A 16,721-nucleotide genomic window follows, 5' to 3' on the forward strand; every position below is an offset into this window, starting at 1 on the left:
TTGACTGCAGACAACGCTGAAGGGTGAATCGGGTACGTACTTGCTGTTGCAGATTTTCCCATCTTTACAACCAAGTTGCCTAAGAACACTGCACCTGCAGCATAAGAGAGTATCCAGATATTAATATGTTGCAGACTTTCCTTTAAAGGATAAAGAATTTGTTAAAAACAAGCTAATTACATGCCTGTTAATAAAGTCTATTGCTTGTGCTTTCAACTGTTCTGCACTGTGCAAATCTGCGAGAATCAGAATCTCTGCAACATTTTCTACTGAGAGGTTACTACACAGAGCTTCCTCACACATGATCTTCAGCCGTTCCAGTGCATACTAACAAGAGAGAGAGAAAGAGAGAGAGAAAGAGAGAAATTGCTCATTGTTTATATTTATTATTTCCTATTATACTCTGAAAAGCATACATTTCGAATACTTCACAGGAATTCCGAAAATCTTGGCACCCCATATAATCATATTGAATGCTTTAAACAGAAAGACTATACAGGTAATCCCTGAGTTACAAACATCCGACTTACACATGACTAATTGTTAAGAACGGGTGTGAGACAATAGGAAGTGAGAGAAATCTACCTTTAGGAAGGGAAATCCACTCCTGAAAGAATTATTATCATGAAGAAAAGGTGTCTCTCTCAGCTGAAGCTTTCTCACCAATTCTTGTTTCCACAACAAGCCAATTTTTTCCAAATCCAACATACACATACTTGTCCGGAGTTACACTTCAAAATGTACCTGTTCTGACTTATACACAAATTCAACTTAAGAACAAACCTACAGAACCTATCTTGTTCATAACTTGGGGACTGGCTGTACACACTCTCCCAACAAGTTTCAAACAACAGCTATTAAAGAATTGATTTAAAAATCTGTATATGCTTCCAAATAGTGCTGCAGTTGTGATAAAGTTATGATATAGATGGAATTCCTCCATCTCTGTAAATATGCCAAGAAATTAGCAGGACAAAATATAAGCAGTCCCCGAGTTACAAACATCTGATTTACATATGACTCCTGTTACAAACATGGGAGGTAGCAGCACTAGGTGGGTCTGCAAGTGGGAGTGCCAGCCAGTTTCACGTGCTGGGCCTTTTGTAATACAGTAGAGTCTCGCTTATCCAACCTTCGCTCATTCAGCGTTCTATATTATCTAATGCAGTCTGCCTCCTGCCCGGATCCACAGCTGTTTCTCTAGGCTGGCAAGGATTACAGATTTTTAAAAATCCTCACAGGACTGAACTTTTTATGGATTTAACCTCTGACAACTTTGTTACTGTAAGTTCATTTTATGCAATTTCTTTTTATTTGTAGTCAAATTTTTAGTAGTCAGTGTTTTTGTAGTAAATGTTTTCAATACATTGCAATGTTTTGGTGATAAATTTGTAAATCAAAGTTATGTAGTAAAATAATTACTACATAACATTACCATGTATTGAACTGCTTTTTCTGCCGCTTTGTTGTAAAACATGTTTTGGTGCCTAATTTGTAAAATCATAACGTAGTTTGATGTTTAATAGGCTTTTCCTTAATTTCTCCTTATCATCAACATATTCACTTATCCGACATTCTGCCGGCCCATTTATGTTGGATAAGCGAGATTCTACTGTATTTGAAAATGTTTAAGCATTTACATGAACAGGTAAAAAATAAATAATATGGTAAGGCAAAACCTGTGCAAGTTGCAATTAAAACAGAACTCTATGCAAAAAAATTTATATATATATATATTTAGTTTTTAGTTCTCTGCACAGTCACCAAGTCCTTGGAGAGCAGTCATACAGCCAAATGTCTAAACCAGAGGTGTCCAACTTTTTGGATTCCCTTGGCCACATTAAAAGAAGAACTGTCTTGGCCATGCATAAAATATGCTAGCACTAATAAAAACTGATGAGCAAAATAAAGTTTGTGCATAGGTTTTGTGATATCCACCACCACACACAAGCAAAAAAAGTCCTCACACAATAATCCTAACTATGAACTGCCCTGTTCGGAGAGTCTTGTTACTTGTTGTGAACTATGGATATTTGTAGATGTAACATATTCTGATTATTCTATTCTATTTCATTGAAATCTACAAAGTTTGTGCTTAAGAACTGCTCAATCAAGTTACATCTCACCTCTCCCAAATGTTATAATGTTTTCAGTAAGTTTACAATTTTGTGTTGAGCTGCATTCTTAGATGTCCCGGGACTCATGTAGCCCATTGGCCACAGATTGGACATGCCTGGTCTAAACCATGGATGGAAGAGTTTGGGTTGGGAGAGTAGGTCAGCCCCCCACCCGATCAATCAAGGCATTACCATTCATCCCATGCTTCCAATGTTTGATGGAAATGTGCTTTCAGGAATGCAAGCTGGATTCAAAATAAGTGGAATGTCCCAAGACATCTTATTTTAATGCAACTGGGGGGCTGCATGTAATACCTTCAATAAGCAGTTTCAGTACAATTCCTAGATCTTATTTTTTCTCATACATTTCTAGAATCTTTTCATTTTATAATTACATAAAAACTCCAGACTACTGAACTATTTTTGGAATAATGTATAAAGCCCGTGTGATCAATTTCATAAATAATGAATACATTACTTACTTTGTCTGCTGCTGCCAACAAACTGTCAGCCATTTTATCAAGGTTTGAAGCTTTTCCCGTATAAATGAATCTCATCATCTCTTTAAAAACTTCAGGGTCTACATCACTTATTTCTACACGATTCTAATATACAGAACAAGGGGAAATATTGTTGTGAATTCTGATTTAAATTAGCATGATCCATTTGCATCACATAATTTCTAAGACCTCTTAACTATGCAATAACAATGTTCAGATACAACATGACTACAAGGGAAATTTGGCTTCCATTATAGTTATTAAGGCCTCTTGAACCAAAACCAACGCTGGCATATTCAAAATCTATTTGAGTACTAAGCAGTCAAATGTGACTCTTGAATATGAGGTGGATTAATTCCATAAATCACCATGAACATTATGGAGTGCACTGAACAATACCACTTACTGGAATGAATGAAGTTAAAGTATTAATCATAGGCATACTTACTAGGGAATGATCTCCTCTAAATATAATGGGACCTGATTTTTACACATACTTACTAAGAGTGATATGCACACCCTATCTAAATCTAGAATTCCTTTGTCTTACTCTCACAATACTATTTGGCAAGACTTCTAACTTCCAATTTAAAGGGATCAAATTTATGTTTGAATTCAATATCAATTTTAGTGAATTGACTTTAAGATTTTTTTCAAGACAAACCCTAGAAGAATACAATTTTAATCCCATGACATATGTGGCATCATGATTAAATTCCTCTGTGAAAAAGAAATACTCTTATTATGAACCAGAAAGGCAGCAGCATTTGCTAGGATATGCTGATTTGTACATCATATCAAATTATATATAATAACAATGAAGGAAGACAGTGAGTCTTTGGTTCATTTCCAATTCACTATTAACTGGTTAAAGGCTCATCTTTAAAAAGCCATTTTTTTAAATCAAAAGAATGACTATTTGGAACTATGGCTGCCACTGAACTACAATATGGTTGCCACACAACACTAGGTTAGACAGTGACCTTTCTGCCATGACTCTTGTGCAACTTTATCAATAAAAAATACAATACAAAGAGAGGATGCTGCTGTTAAGAATTCTCTAGCTTTTATTTAGATTAATAAATTAAATCTCTATATTTTTGCATATCAAGAAGAGAAGTTCTGAATAGCTATTCCCATATTTATGCATGCACAGACAATGCAGCAGATGCCATTTTAGAGCAGGTGTTCCCTCTTGTGAGGGAGGAAGTAGAAATATTGAAATTTATGGCACAGAAGCAGGCAGGCCAGATTGTGCTACCTATCAGTCTTGTTGTAAACGCAGCTCCTCCTGCGAGAACAGGAAAACAAACTGCCTTTTCTAATCTGGCACCTTATATAGATCCAGTTGTTGTATTATAAATGACTACATTTCTTGAAAATTGCCTGCTGTCCAGCAAAAAAATGAGGCATTTTTTATTCCTATGATTTTTAATCATGTAACTTAGCCAATTAATTGACTGCTGCAGTCTTAATCTACTAAAAATTACAAGGCCTTATACTGAATAACACAGGAACTGATTATGTCGGATAACAACAGGCACTCACCTTTTTGCTTTCCTCCATTTCATGTTCAAACATTGCATTGAAAACAGGAGAACGAGCTGTAGTAAGAGATATAAGTATTATTATCGTACCATAACTGCAATAATTGGATTCAACACATTATTGAATACAAAAGTAAAAGGTACCTGCAAGAACAGATTTATGAGCTTTGAATTCTTGTCCTCCTACATTAAAACTGCAATCTGTAAATCTTGTTGTCTCCCAGAGATTTCCTAAATCTTCTGATAGGCGACATTCAGGTACTTTTAATGTGTTTGTACTCGACTGTCCTGATATATTCACTGAATCTTGGACCACACTCACCTAGAAAAAAGAGATCAAGATAATGTACTAGTAATTCTAGTGTTAACAGCTACCAATCTGTATTGATCAGCCCATATGCAATGAAAAATCAGATATTTCAGACATTACTATATACAATACTGCAAAAAAGTACAAAAGTCAAACAAGCTCACATTTATCCATTTGACTAGCAGAAGTTAAATAGTCTCTAGTACTGTAACCATGAAGCAAAGACACTGAAGTCACAACAGACTTTTCTTTGAACTTCATTTCCAATTAAACACAAAAGCAACATGCAATATTGTAATTACAATGCCTTTCACCCTGAGTGGACCTTATGCTAGTTGGCATTTTCAAAACACAATAGACCGAAAATATATAGTTGGTAGCCAACAAACTATGTGGGGAAAAGTCTTGAATTGATGTTTTTATCAGCACAGTCAGCTGCCTATTTTTGCATGTTTGATTTTTACAAATTAGATTAATCACAAATTTGAGCAACACATTCTCTCTACAGATTGCTAGGTCCTCCAGCACAGCTATATAGTCAACTTCCAGAGGAAATTGGTCATAGTTGTCCTGGAGGATCTAGGGATTCCTAGAGAGGTGCTCTCTTAAATATAAAAAAATGGTTTTCTCACTTTTGTGAGAGTCCACTAAGATGTAGAAAAGGATAGATTAACTACTAGGTATAGGAGGAGTACGGTTAAAAAACAACAACAAAAAAAACCCCAGAATTTAAGTAGCCAAATAAAGTTCAAAACATGTTCTTTGATATTCATATTGATATTGAATTCAAAATGATCTTGACAGACTAGAGAGATGGGCCGAAACTAACAAAATGAAGTTCAACAGGGACAAATGCAAGATACTTCACTTCGGCAGAAAAAATGGAAATCAAAGATACAGAATGGGGGACGCCTGGCTTGACAGCAGTGTGTGCGAAAAAGACCTTGGAGTCCTCGTGGACAACAAGTTAAACATGAGCCAACAATGTGGTGCGGCAGCTAAAAAAGCCAACAGGATTCTGGCCTGCATCAATAGGGGAATAGCGTCTAGATCCAGGGAAGTCATGCTCCCCCTTTACTCTGCCTTGGTCAGACCACACCTGGAATACTGTGTCCAATTTTGGGCACCGCAGTTGAAGGGAGATGTTGACAAGCTGGAAAGCGTCCAGAGGAGGGCGACTAAAATGATTAAGGGTCTGGAGAACAAGCCCTATGAGGAGCGGCTTAAAGAACTGGGCATGTTTAGCCTGCAGAAGAGAAGGCTGAGAGGAGACATGATAGCCATGTACAAATACGTGAAGGGAAGTCATAGGGAGGAGGGAGCAAGCTTGTTTTCTGCTGCCCTGCAGACCAGGACACGGAACAATGGCTTCAAACTACAGGAAAGGAGATTCCACCTGAACATCAGGAAGAACTTCCTCACTGTGAGAGCTGTTCGACAGTGGAACTCTCTCCCCCGGGCCATGGTGGAGGCTCCTTCTTTGGAGGCTTTTAAGCAGAGGCTGGATGGCCATTTGTCAGGGGTGCTTTGAATGCGATTTCCTGCTTCTTAGCAAGGGGTTGGACTGGATGGACTATGAGGTCTCTTCCAACTCTACTATTCTATGATTCTAATGTCACAGTACAAGACAAGAACAAAGTTAACAAAGGTATTCAGCAAAGCAACTTGGCCTTTCTCTTCTGAAGTCCACATTAGGCAGAGACTGCATCTTCAGTGACAGAGGATCTGCTTTTCATGCAGCTATCCCCTGGGTCAATTCTTGGCATCTCCAGTTCATAGGACTGAACAGTAAGTGATGTGAGAGACCTATAACTAGGAACTATAGAACTACTGTCAATCACAAGAGACTTTTTGTAGGGGCCAAACTGACTTGACCACCACATTTCCCAAATGGAAGTATAAGTAGAATCCAATGCTAAGATACAAATTTGAGGTTTTAGGCATATATGCCAAAATATTTTTGGAATCTGACTTATTTTGAAGGGAGCTGCGTTGATTTTCCTAAATCAAATCATCCAAACCACTGCAATGCAAAATATTTCACATGCACTCCTAAACTCCATCCTTATTAAGTATTCTGTTACAAAATTAGTTTGCTTTACAAGACCAAGTATTTGAATCACAAATATTTTATAGAATAGGAATCCTTCTAGTCCTAAGCATGTGACGCATCCACTTACCAACTGAATAATTGCATTCATAACAAATTCATCACACAGTTAATTTAGCCTGTCTATCTAACTAAAATAAGATGCAGTATATTTGCACCATTTAGTCTCAGGGGCCACATTTCAATTATTCTCCCTACACAGCATAATGACACATAATTAAGTTGTAATCTTGCCAAGAAAATTTTGTACACATTTCTTGTAAATACAAAGATCAAAGTAAACTTATTAGCACTTAGAGCGTCTATCATCCCCCTAAGCCCGTAATCAGTCCGTGGCAGCAGTGATAACCTGCCAATGTATATTTAACACTCACAGCACTAGGATCGTAACCTTCTTCACTAGATTCCATTTTTAAGCATCATAAGCAGTCTTACTGGATTTGACTAAGACAGTTTAGGTTACTGGCATAATTTACAGTGATTTGCATATATTCATCTCTAAGGCTGAAGATCTATTCTACCAGAGAATCTATACTCATTGGATTTTTTGGTTAATACGAGTACCATGCACTCAATCACTTGTGAAGAGGAAGGTGTACTGCTATTTTATGACATCATGTTGAGAAACTGAACTGTGCTATAACTATTTATTTGAAATACCTAATATTATCAAGGGACAGTTGGTACAGAAGACTTATCAATAAATAGAGTTAACCTGGCCTTTAAGAAAATAATGATGTTCACATTCCTGAAATTTTGTTAATACTAGTAGTTGGCACTGCAGTCACTAACCAGGGGCATAGAAATTCAGTCCTCCAATTGTTACTGGTGAATTTAGAAACAAAGCCTGAAAAAATTCTGGTAATTTAACTTTGATTTGTTATGTGTTTTATTATCATTTATACTGTTGTCTTGTTGTAAGCCACTCCAAATCCCTTTGGGAGATGGGGTAGGATATAGATAAAGCTTCATTCATTCATTCATTCATTCATTCAATGAAGCTCCATTTTGATGACACAAGCACACTGTACTCTGTGGTCAAGATCCAACAGTGTTGTTCTGCTCATAGAAACAGTTCTATCAGCAGAAAGAGAGGAGAGGAGGGATTTTTGGAAGTTCAGAAGGAGGAAAAAGGAATGTATTTGCATGCATATGTATACCACACAATAATGTATTTAATGCTTTATTTCCTTGGATACCAAGCATCTGGGTCAGCCCCAAGTAATAGGTCTATTTTAGTAGAAGTCCATGTTTAATCATTATAATTCAAGCATACAGATTCCTGAAGGTGCAAGTTAGCATATCCTGTGCTCCAATATTTCAGAATAATTTTGGAACAGCCAACCTAGCATACTTTAAAAATCCAAACCAGTTTTAAAGCTATCTGGTTGGAGCAGTTTTAGACAGGGGGAAGCCTCTCTTCATATACTCTCATACCTACCAAAGGAGGTAGACATTAAGAATCATTCAAGCACTCTAGAAGCCTTTGGGTTTCTCCAGCATGTGCCAAGCCAATGGGGATTCACTGCCATTTTTCATACATTCAAATAATATATTACTTCCTTCCAAGCTTCTTTCCCAGAAGATTAATATCATTTATATCCCAGGATCGGTCCTTAAACTTCCTTTCACCTCACACTAAATAGTTACATTCCTGCATAGATGACTTATTTATAGAAAATTGATCTTGTATCAGTTACCTGATGGAACCATTAAGCTCAAAGCTTTGATCATGGTATATTCTTAACACAGAGAGGATAAACAGAACATTTTAAACATTCCTCATTTCTCATTCATAGCCATGGAAACCAATATTCTATTTTTAAAAGTACTGGTTGATTACCTACCTCACAAAACAATGTAAGCTTATCATCTGGTAAAAGACCATTAGCTTCATCAAGTAAAAAGTCTCTTCGAATGAATTTTTTAAAGCCCCAGTCTTTGCCTTGAACAAATCGATATGCTCTTTGGCTTTCTATTAGCAAATAAATAAAACAGCAGATGTTCAATTAAAACAGACACAAAGTTTTGACATAATTACACATACACAATGAATTCCTATAGGCAAATATAACCAAATTTGAGCCAGTCAATTGCTATCACTGATGCATGTTTGCAAGTATTGTTTGTTTTAAAGGACTATCCCAGTCTGTATTTTGAAATGGCTAGCAGTGAACAGAAAATTTACTACTACAATTTCAGTGTAAAAGGAAGCCACAGATTGTAATAAGACAATCTATATTTTTAAATGAGAAGGGAAAAGGGATTATTCAGCACATTAGGTTTATGGTGATTTTTAAGGAACATTTTGCATGATCATTCTTACGTCAGATCTCTTTATTAGTCAAAACAGCTTTTCCAGAATACTGCTGTCATCAGATTTAACACAGCACAGGGGGCCCGAGGCCAAAAAGAAGACTTGGAGAAGTCCAGCAAATGAATTAAGGTCTCTGTATCTACAGTAGGACACCCTAGGCCTAATGGCAAACATCTTAGACACTGAGTGCCCACACCAGGGTGAGGGCGGAGGGGGGGAACAGGACATGGAATGGGGGAGTCGGGGTGAGCAAGCGGGGAGGGAGTGGGGGAGTAGGGGAAGGGATGTTGAGCTGAGGAAGGGGGGCGGGCGACAGTGGGTGTGCCAGGAGAAAGGGTGCTGAGTGCCCTTTCTGGCACACATGGCATAGGTTCACCATCATTGCTCTAGACACTGGCTACCATACTAAGAATTGTGGAATTAATGCATTTTGTTCTACATCACAGCCAAAAATATGGCCTTTTAGCTATGAGTTTAACTCAGAAGTATAAAATGGTATACACTTCTGACTTCCACAGGAATATTTTATATGAAAGCTGTGTACCACTGCCTACTGAAGTCAGGAAATCATGAACAAATACTCACATAGCTGGAAAGACTGTATCAAGTGAGACAAAATGTTTATATAATTGTTCCCAGTTCTGGAACCCAGAGTGCCACCTCCTCCATTAAAATAAAATACTACTAGTAGTAGAGGAGAGGCAGGTAAGAAATAAAATGTATTATTGTTATTATTGTTACAAATAGTACTACTACTAATCAGCTTTTGTCCCAGGATTGTGAGCCAAAGCTGCTTCTCAGAAGCTTCACAAAGACACAACATGTCCATTATTACAAAAGGGCTTCTTTTTCACATGTCGTGTGAGATTTTTGAGCTCACAAATGTGTGTTGATTGAATTGGTGGGAGGGGGTCTTGGGCAATAGGTGGGCACTGGACTACAATGGAAGTACAGCCACATGTGACGCATGGGCTTCACAACTGCCACCACTGCATTACTGACAGAGGAGAAATTCTCTCTATATATCATACAAAGTATAAACTAAGCAGGCTGAAGTGGGCAAAGTCAAAGTACTTTTTCTTTAAACTGAAAGCTATTGATATTGGACTATTTGCAAATATACTTACCCATTGCTTTTGTTTCCTCTCTTTTTGCATTCAGGAGAGAAAATTTAAATTTTGCTCTCACTTCACTTTTTGGACAACTAACTAAAAGTAAATATAATGAAAGGTAATCCTTGCTTTCATCATCTAACCCTTTAGGGTTTACTCTCAGGCACCTAGAATGTAAGAAGCAAGTCTTAGAAAAACTGATAATGCATTTATGACATATGAATTCTTAATTTGCCAGAGAAACTTATAAGCAGGCTTAATAGTCTCATGTGTTTTTACATTTATAGAATATGATTAACCGGTTTCAATGAGTTGAATTAACAATGCCTCCAATCCATTTTTGTGTCTTCTGCAAGCATATATTTTCTTCTTTAAAGTGTCAGTTCCCAAATTTGAGCTACTAGTTACTGCTGAATTTCTGACTGTTGGCCATGGTTGTTGAAGTTCATGGATCTGGAGCCCAAGAACATCTCTCATCTGAAGTTTGGAAACCATCATTTTCAATAGTATCCACTAATTTTGTCACATTTGCATTCCACTTCAAGAACTCAGAACAAATGCGTACATCATTTCATTCTATTAATTATAATTTGGGAGTTATTCTGCTATCACAAAATATAATTTACAACTAAAGTAAGATGAAATAAAAAATTATATAATATCAGAAAAACAGAATTATGCCAACCTATCCAGAAATTATATTACATAAATGGCTACAAAATAATCTGTAGTTCCCCAAATCTTGTCCCCCCCTTTATTGATACATCAATTTAACTAACAAACTTTTGCCATATAAGTCTTATCTCGATATACATTATATAAATGATTTCTAGTTCCCCAAATCTTGTGACATAAAAGCCAAGTGATAAAGACAATTCCCATAAGATGGGCCACATCTTATGGACCAAATGATACTTTGTATCTTGGGCTTACGTCTAAGAGTCATATGCATCAGACAACACTGTTGCATGATATCACAAAATCATATTTATGACATTTAGCCATACAGGTCCCTAAATTGTTGCTAATAATCTCTGGTAATTTTTGCTGGCTCCATTAGCAAAGACCCTTTCAATCCGAAGAAAATGTACAGTACCATAAATGTGATTTGACCCATGATGAATTGAAATAATTTCTAGAGCTTATGCTTAAAGGGGGAAATGGAAATGACTAATACCATCTTACCATTTCATTTTGTCATTTGGCCCTGATGAAAAAGTAGAACTCTTTAAAACTTCACCCATTTCTTCTCGGCAGAAACTGAAGTTATTAATGGTCCACATATAAGAAAATTTTACAACTTTAACCTGAATAAAAGATGCAGACAATCACATAAATTCACCAGGTTCATTTTTCTTCAGCTTACTTTTAAAAAATGATAGATCAACTACACAGTTTAAGCTGCTTAAATAAAAACACTGTCTGGTAGAATTAAGGAATCGCTACAATCTATGCTGTAAAAACTGTATGAAAATTAATGTTTCAGGATGAGGTTCCATTAGTTCAGCTTCTCCTTCTGATCCTCCAGCTATATGCTGAGGGGAGCAGTGCTGGTTTCTTCTTTCTTTGGATGAGTTTCCATTCTTGGGAGTACTAGGTTTACTGCAGGGAGGTGTCTCTAGAAGACTGCTATTCTACAAAACTAACAAGAAATTAATTATACCAGTAAGCAGAATTTCAACACTTACGCAAGATATGTAGTTTACCTGCGTATAACACCAGCTTTCAGCTATAGGCCCACTGGACATCTCTCCAGATGGCGGTGGAGTGGCAGCTCTTGACATCCCCACTTTATTGCAGGTTTTTCCAATATAAAGGCAGCAATTCCACCATCAGTATTCTTTCTATATATAAAAAGGTAAAAGCAAGCAAAAAATTAGTATAGCTTCAAAATACTTAACCAATATGTTAATACTGTAAATAAAACCATACTGAAAATGCATTATGTAGTCCTTGTAAGAGAAACAACAGCATAAAAGTGTTTTTAACAGTTTAAAGTAGGTTTTATATAAAGTAATGAAGAACAAAGATAATTCTATGAATAACCAACTGATAAATGTTATGTTTGTATGTTGTGAATAAAGGATAAGAGAGAGCTACCTATTAGATATGTGCGATCCAGAAAAAAAAAATGGTTCTAAACTCTGTTCAAAAGTAGGGAGCGCTGGTGCTTCATTTCTAAAGTCATTTCCAAATTTTGAAGGCAAAAATTCAAAACTTTTCAAAACTTCTGAATCTTTGTATGTACCTTGTTAATGGCGACACACATGTGCATGAAGGGAAACATTACTGTCAATGGGGAAACTTGAGGGGCTTCTCTCTCCCTCATTTTTGAGCTATCCCGGTGAAACTTGCTCCAGTGGTATAAAACATTTACCACTGTTAGCTCACCAAATTTCAGAATATTTGATTTATCCTCAGATTTTTGGCAAATTTTCAAAGTTTTTATAAAAAGTATTTTTTAATAATAGCAATAATCTCTTCCTGGTTTGAAAGTGCTATTTCCTGTTTTATTGGGTTGTCTTTACTTAGAAAGTTGTTGTTCTATTTCAGAAACTTTGTTTTTGTGGCTGAAACTTTGTTAAATTTGTGGAGAGAGACTCAACAAACCATAATGTGCTATTTATAGAACAATGTCCCTTGTGCAAAGAAAACGTTTTGGCAGTGTAAAAACATTTTGCCATGCTTTTATGACAGAACCAATTAGGAAATGACATTTATCACCCAGGAACTGAAATCATAGTACACCATCAAACCACTCCCGGAAGATGGTCATCAGCCTCTGAATAAGGAAATCTGTTCCTGGTTTGAAAGTGTTATTTTCTGTTTGATTGGGTTTTCTGGGGCTGAGAGTGTGGTTTATATATGCTATTATTTCCTCCCTCTTATGTCATCTATATAAAGTCTATGAGAGGATGCTATTAAATCGACTAGGACCTGTTATTGAACCCAAGCTTATTGCACAACAAGCAGGTTTCAGACCAGGGAAAAACTGTACAGGTCAAATTCTTCACCTGACTGAACATATCGAGGAAGGCTACGAGAAAGGCTGCATTATGGGAACAGTTTTTGTGGACCTTATGGCAGCCTATGACACGGTGCAACATAGAAAAATGCTGCATAAAGTCTACCATATCACCCGGGACTTTGACTTTACAAAAACTGTCCAGACCCTCTTAGAAAACCGCAGCTTCTATGTGGAGTTTCAGGGCCAGAAAAGCAGATGGAGGAGGCAAAAGAATGGTTTACCCCAAGGCAGCGTTCTTGCACCAACCTTATTTAACATCTTCACGAACAATCAGCCACTACCACCACTCACAAAGAGCTTTATATATGCTGATGACCTTGGCCTTACAACACAAGCAAAAGATTTTGAAACAGTTGAAAAGCAACTCACCAATGCCTTGAAAGATCTCTCCAGCTACTACAAAGAGAACCACCTGAAGCCTAACCCTGCCAAGACACAAGTGTGTGCTTTCCACCTACGTAACCGCGAAGCCAACAGGAAACTGAAAGTTACTTGGGAAGGCCAAGAGCTCGAACACTGCTTCCATCCTAAATACCTTGGTGTCACCTTAGACCGAACACTAATATATAGGAAACACTGCATGAACACCAAGCACAAAGTAGCTGCACGCAATAACATCCTGCGGAAACTGACTGGCAGCGCATGGGGAGCAGACCCACAAGTAATAAGAACATCAGCCCTGGCCTTGTCTTTCTCAACTGCAGAGTATGCCTGTCCTGTTTGGCACAAGTCTGCCCATGCAAAGCAGGTGGACATAGCACTGAATGAAACATGCAGAATCATCACGGGATGCCTTAAACCTACACCTGCTGATAAACTCTACAAGTTAGCTGGCATTGCCCCTCCTGACGTGCGACGGGAAGTTGCTGCTAACGGTGAGAGAAAAAAGGTTGAACATTGTGAAAGCCACCCACTGCATGGCTATCACCCTCCTCCCACCAGACTCAAATCAAGGAAGGGCTTCATGAGAACCACCACTCCTCTTGATGTTCCTCCAGCAACAGCAAGGGTGTCCCTCTGGGCAGCTAAACCTGGCAATTCTAACTGGATGGCCCCCCAAGAGGGTCTTCCTCCAGGGGCAAACCAGGAATGGGCAACTTGGAAGTCCCTGAACAGACTCAGAAGTGGAGTGGGCAGATCAAAAGACAAATTGGCAAGGTGGCACTACCTGGAGGAATCCTCCACCTTGTGTGACTGTGGAGCTGAACAAACAACTCAGCATATGTATGCTTGCCCACAATGCCCTGCCTCATGTACGGAGGAGGAGTTGTTTAAAGCTACAGACAATGCGGTTGCTGTTGCCCGCTTTTGGTCCAAAACTATTTAGTTGCTTGTGATTTCTTTTCTTTTTTATTTTATTTCCATTATTTGAAATGTATTTGCTGTACCAATGCTTTTGACATGAAATAAATAAAATTTCCTTAACTCCTCTTTGCAGATTCCATGATTATATATAGTATAATAATTACTAGACTGTCCCTCAATGCCACAGATCGCTTCTCTAGCCCAATGGTTTCTGGCAAATGTAGTTCAATGCAGGCATTGTGGCGTCTCCTCGCTTCTCATTAAATTACTATAAATGGGGAAAATTCAGAGGCTCCTTTCTTTCTCATTGTTAAAAGCTATTGGGGTGAAACTTGCTACAATGGTAGAACATATCTATCACTCTTTACCTATCAAGTTTCATAATGTTTCACCCATCCACTGATTTTTTTTTTGGAATTTTCAGTTTTTTAAAACAACATTTTAAAAAAATACCTCTGCCTCTCCCTCCCTCCTCCATCAGCCCTGATTGGCTGAGAGGCATGCCAATATGTTTGGCTTCGCTTCTTAGCGGGGCTTGGTCACAGCTACATCCGAAAACATCCAAGACATAAGAAATGAAGGCTCCCTTTGATTCAAATTCTTAATATTGGGGAAACAGTGAGCAGATGGGTTGGAACTCGCTTCAAAAGTGCTTTAGATCTGAATTAAATCCAAATTTAACAAGTATACGAACAAATCCCACAAGCTTACTATCTATCACCTTTTAGTAATGAGAAATCTTGCTGCACTTAGTAAAAGCAATAGGAGATGAATTGACTGCTTCATGATAAGCTTCGCTTCCTCCTATGTTCAGGACACAAGCCCCTATTAACTACAGATTTGTGTATGGGTGATGGGGAAAGATTAAAGAAACTCAAAGCAGTACATGGAAATATTACTGATCTGCTTACTTTGTCATGGAAACATATATCTGGAATCTAATTTAGACTCATGAAAATGTAAAGTTTTCTTATGTCCCTAAAAGAAGGTTCCTTATGTATCTTTAAAAAAGGCAGTTGAAGACCAGAGAATATTACAAAAAGACAGGACACACTTACTGAATTACATTTAATTACAAAGTAGTTTTCACCAGAAAGTAAACACCACACAACTAGCTTTTTAATGCCCCGAAACAGGTTGAGCATCTCTTACCCAGAATTCTGAAATCGAAAACACAGTCAACCTTGAGAAAGTTTTATATTACCTTGGATATAGAGCTATATAAAATAGATATGAAAATCAAATAATTACTGATAATGGGCATTGGAAAGGCTTGCTAAACAGGCTGATTTCCCTTTTTATAAAGTACAGCTGAAGCATTTTCTGCAGAGTCCATAGTACACACCAGGATTGTGCATTTGGAGTAAACCATGTCCTGTTTCGTGTCCTGGCTTTCGTTGAGGGCTTCAATCCATTTTTGGGACCCTCTTGCGATTGGGACGGTGTTTTCGGTTTGGGGCCCTAAAAACTGGACCATTATGGGGGGGGGGCAGCTTCCCACTCACTGGATTATCTTCCCAGGGCGTAGACTTCCATTCTTGCCTGGCACCTGCTGTTTCAGAATACGAGGCGCTCGGTGCGCCTGCACCCGAGTCCGGGCCTGCCTGCACGCCACACGACACATGCTTTTGTAGTGGGGCATGTAGGTAGGCCCAGAACTCAGCTGCAAACACACTCCGGGCCTGCCTGCACGCCCCGCCATACACACACTTTCTTTCCAAGACAAGGAGGCAAGTTCGGCAGGATTTCATATTTAAAAGATTTTTGTGCGGGGAGGGGGTTCCCGTTTCATGTTCCCAAATAAACGGAAGACACGGTAGAAATGAATTCCGCACACAATTCTAGTATACACTGCACAACAGATTCATGTAAATGTCAAAAACAGATGCTAGGTGACTTTCAGAAAACTTTTTCTGTTGCCAAATTTTTGGGACCCCCGTCATTGAGCTAAGGGGACTCCATTTGGGGTTAGGACCCACAGTTTAAGAAGCAATGCTCTAAGGTTTAAAAAACTATGTTTTGGGGGGTTGCTGTGAGTTTTTCAGGCTGTATGACCATTTTCCAATAGCATTCTCTCCTGACCTTTCACCTGCATCTGTGGCCGGCATTTTCATAGGCCGGTGTTTTTTATTCGTGACTTTTCATTTTCACAAAGTCCCATGACCCTTACAAGAGCAAAAGTGGAGAGCTGTATTCCAAAATTGTCTACATGGATACCTGAGTCATTTGCTTTCTGGTGGTTCAATGGCTGGACTATATCTACAAAGCATTATGGCAGATGAACTAACTACAAATGTCAAAAATGAAAGATTTAAATGAAAACTCTGACAATATGCATCTAAAACATATGAAATCACTTAAAATTCAGTGGGTTT

The 16,721-nt window shown here is 38.0% G+C and overlaps 1 protein-coding gene across 2 annotated transcripts in view; it reads right to left on the bottom strand.

The window, feature by feature from the left end:
• spopl (speckle type BTB/POZ protein like) overlaps window positions 1-16,721 on the bottom strand; it is a 44,943-nt gene that overhangs the window by 5,165 nt on the left and 23,057 nt on the right. The window contains exons 2-10 of one of the 2 annotated variants that reach the window (XM_008112770.3): window positions 11,702-11,857; window positions 11,199-11,320; window positions 10,029-10,180; window positions 8,432-8,559; window positions 4,309-4,486; window positions 4,166-4,221; window positions 2,600-2,722; window positions 185-327; window positions 41-94 (exon numbers count right to left, since the gene is read on the bottom strand). In XM_008112770.3, the coding sequence (XP_008110977.2) occupies window positions 41-94; window positions 185-327; window positions 2,600-2,722; window positions 4,166-4,221; window positions 4,309-4,486; window positions 8,432-8,559; window positions 10,029-10,180; window positions 11,199-11,320; window positions 11,702-11,797 (1,052 nt within the window). In that variant the 5' untranslated portion in view covers window positions 11,798-11,857. The remainder of the gene's footprint in view (window positions 1-40; window positions 95-184; window positions 328-2,599; window positions 2,723-4,165; window positions 4,222-4,308; window positions 4,487-8,431; window positions 8,560-10,028; window positions 10,181-11,198; window positions 11,321-11,701; window positions 11,858-16,721) is intronic. The other variant, XM_003215096.4, reaches the window with a different exon arrangement.

The sequence above is a fragment of the Anolis carolinensis genome, chromosome 1 (genome assembly GCF_035594765.1).
Source record: "Anolis carolinensis isolate JA03-04 chromosome 1, rAnoCar3.1.pri, whole genome shotgun sequence".
Lineage (NCBI taxonomy): Eukaryota > Metazoa > Chordata > Lepidosauria > Squamata > Dactyloidae > Anolis > Anolis carolinensis.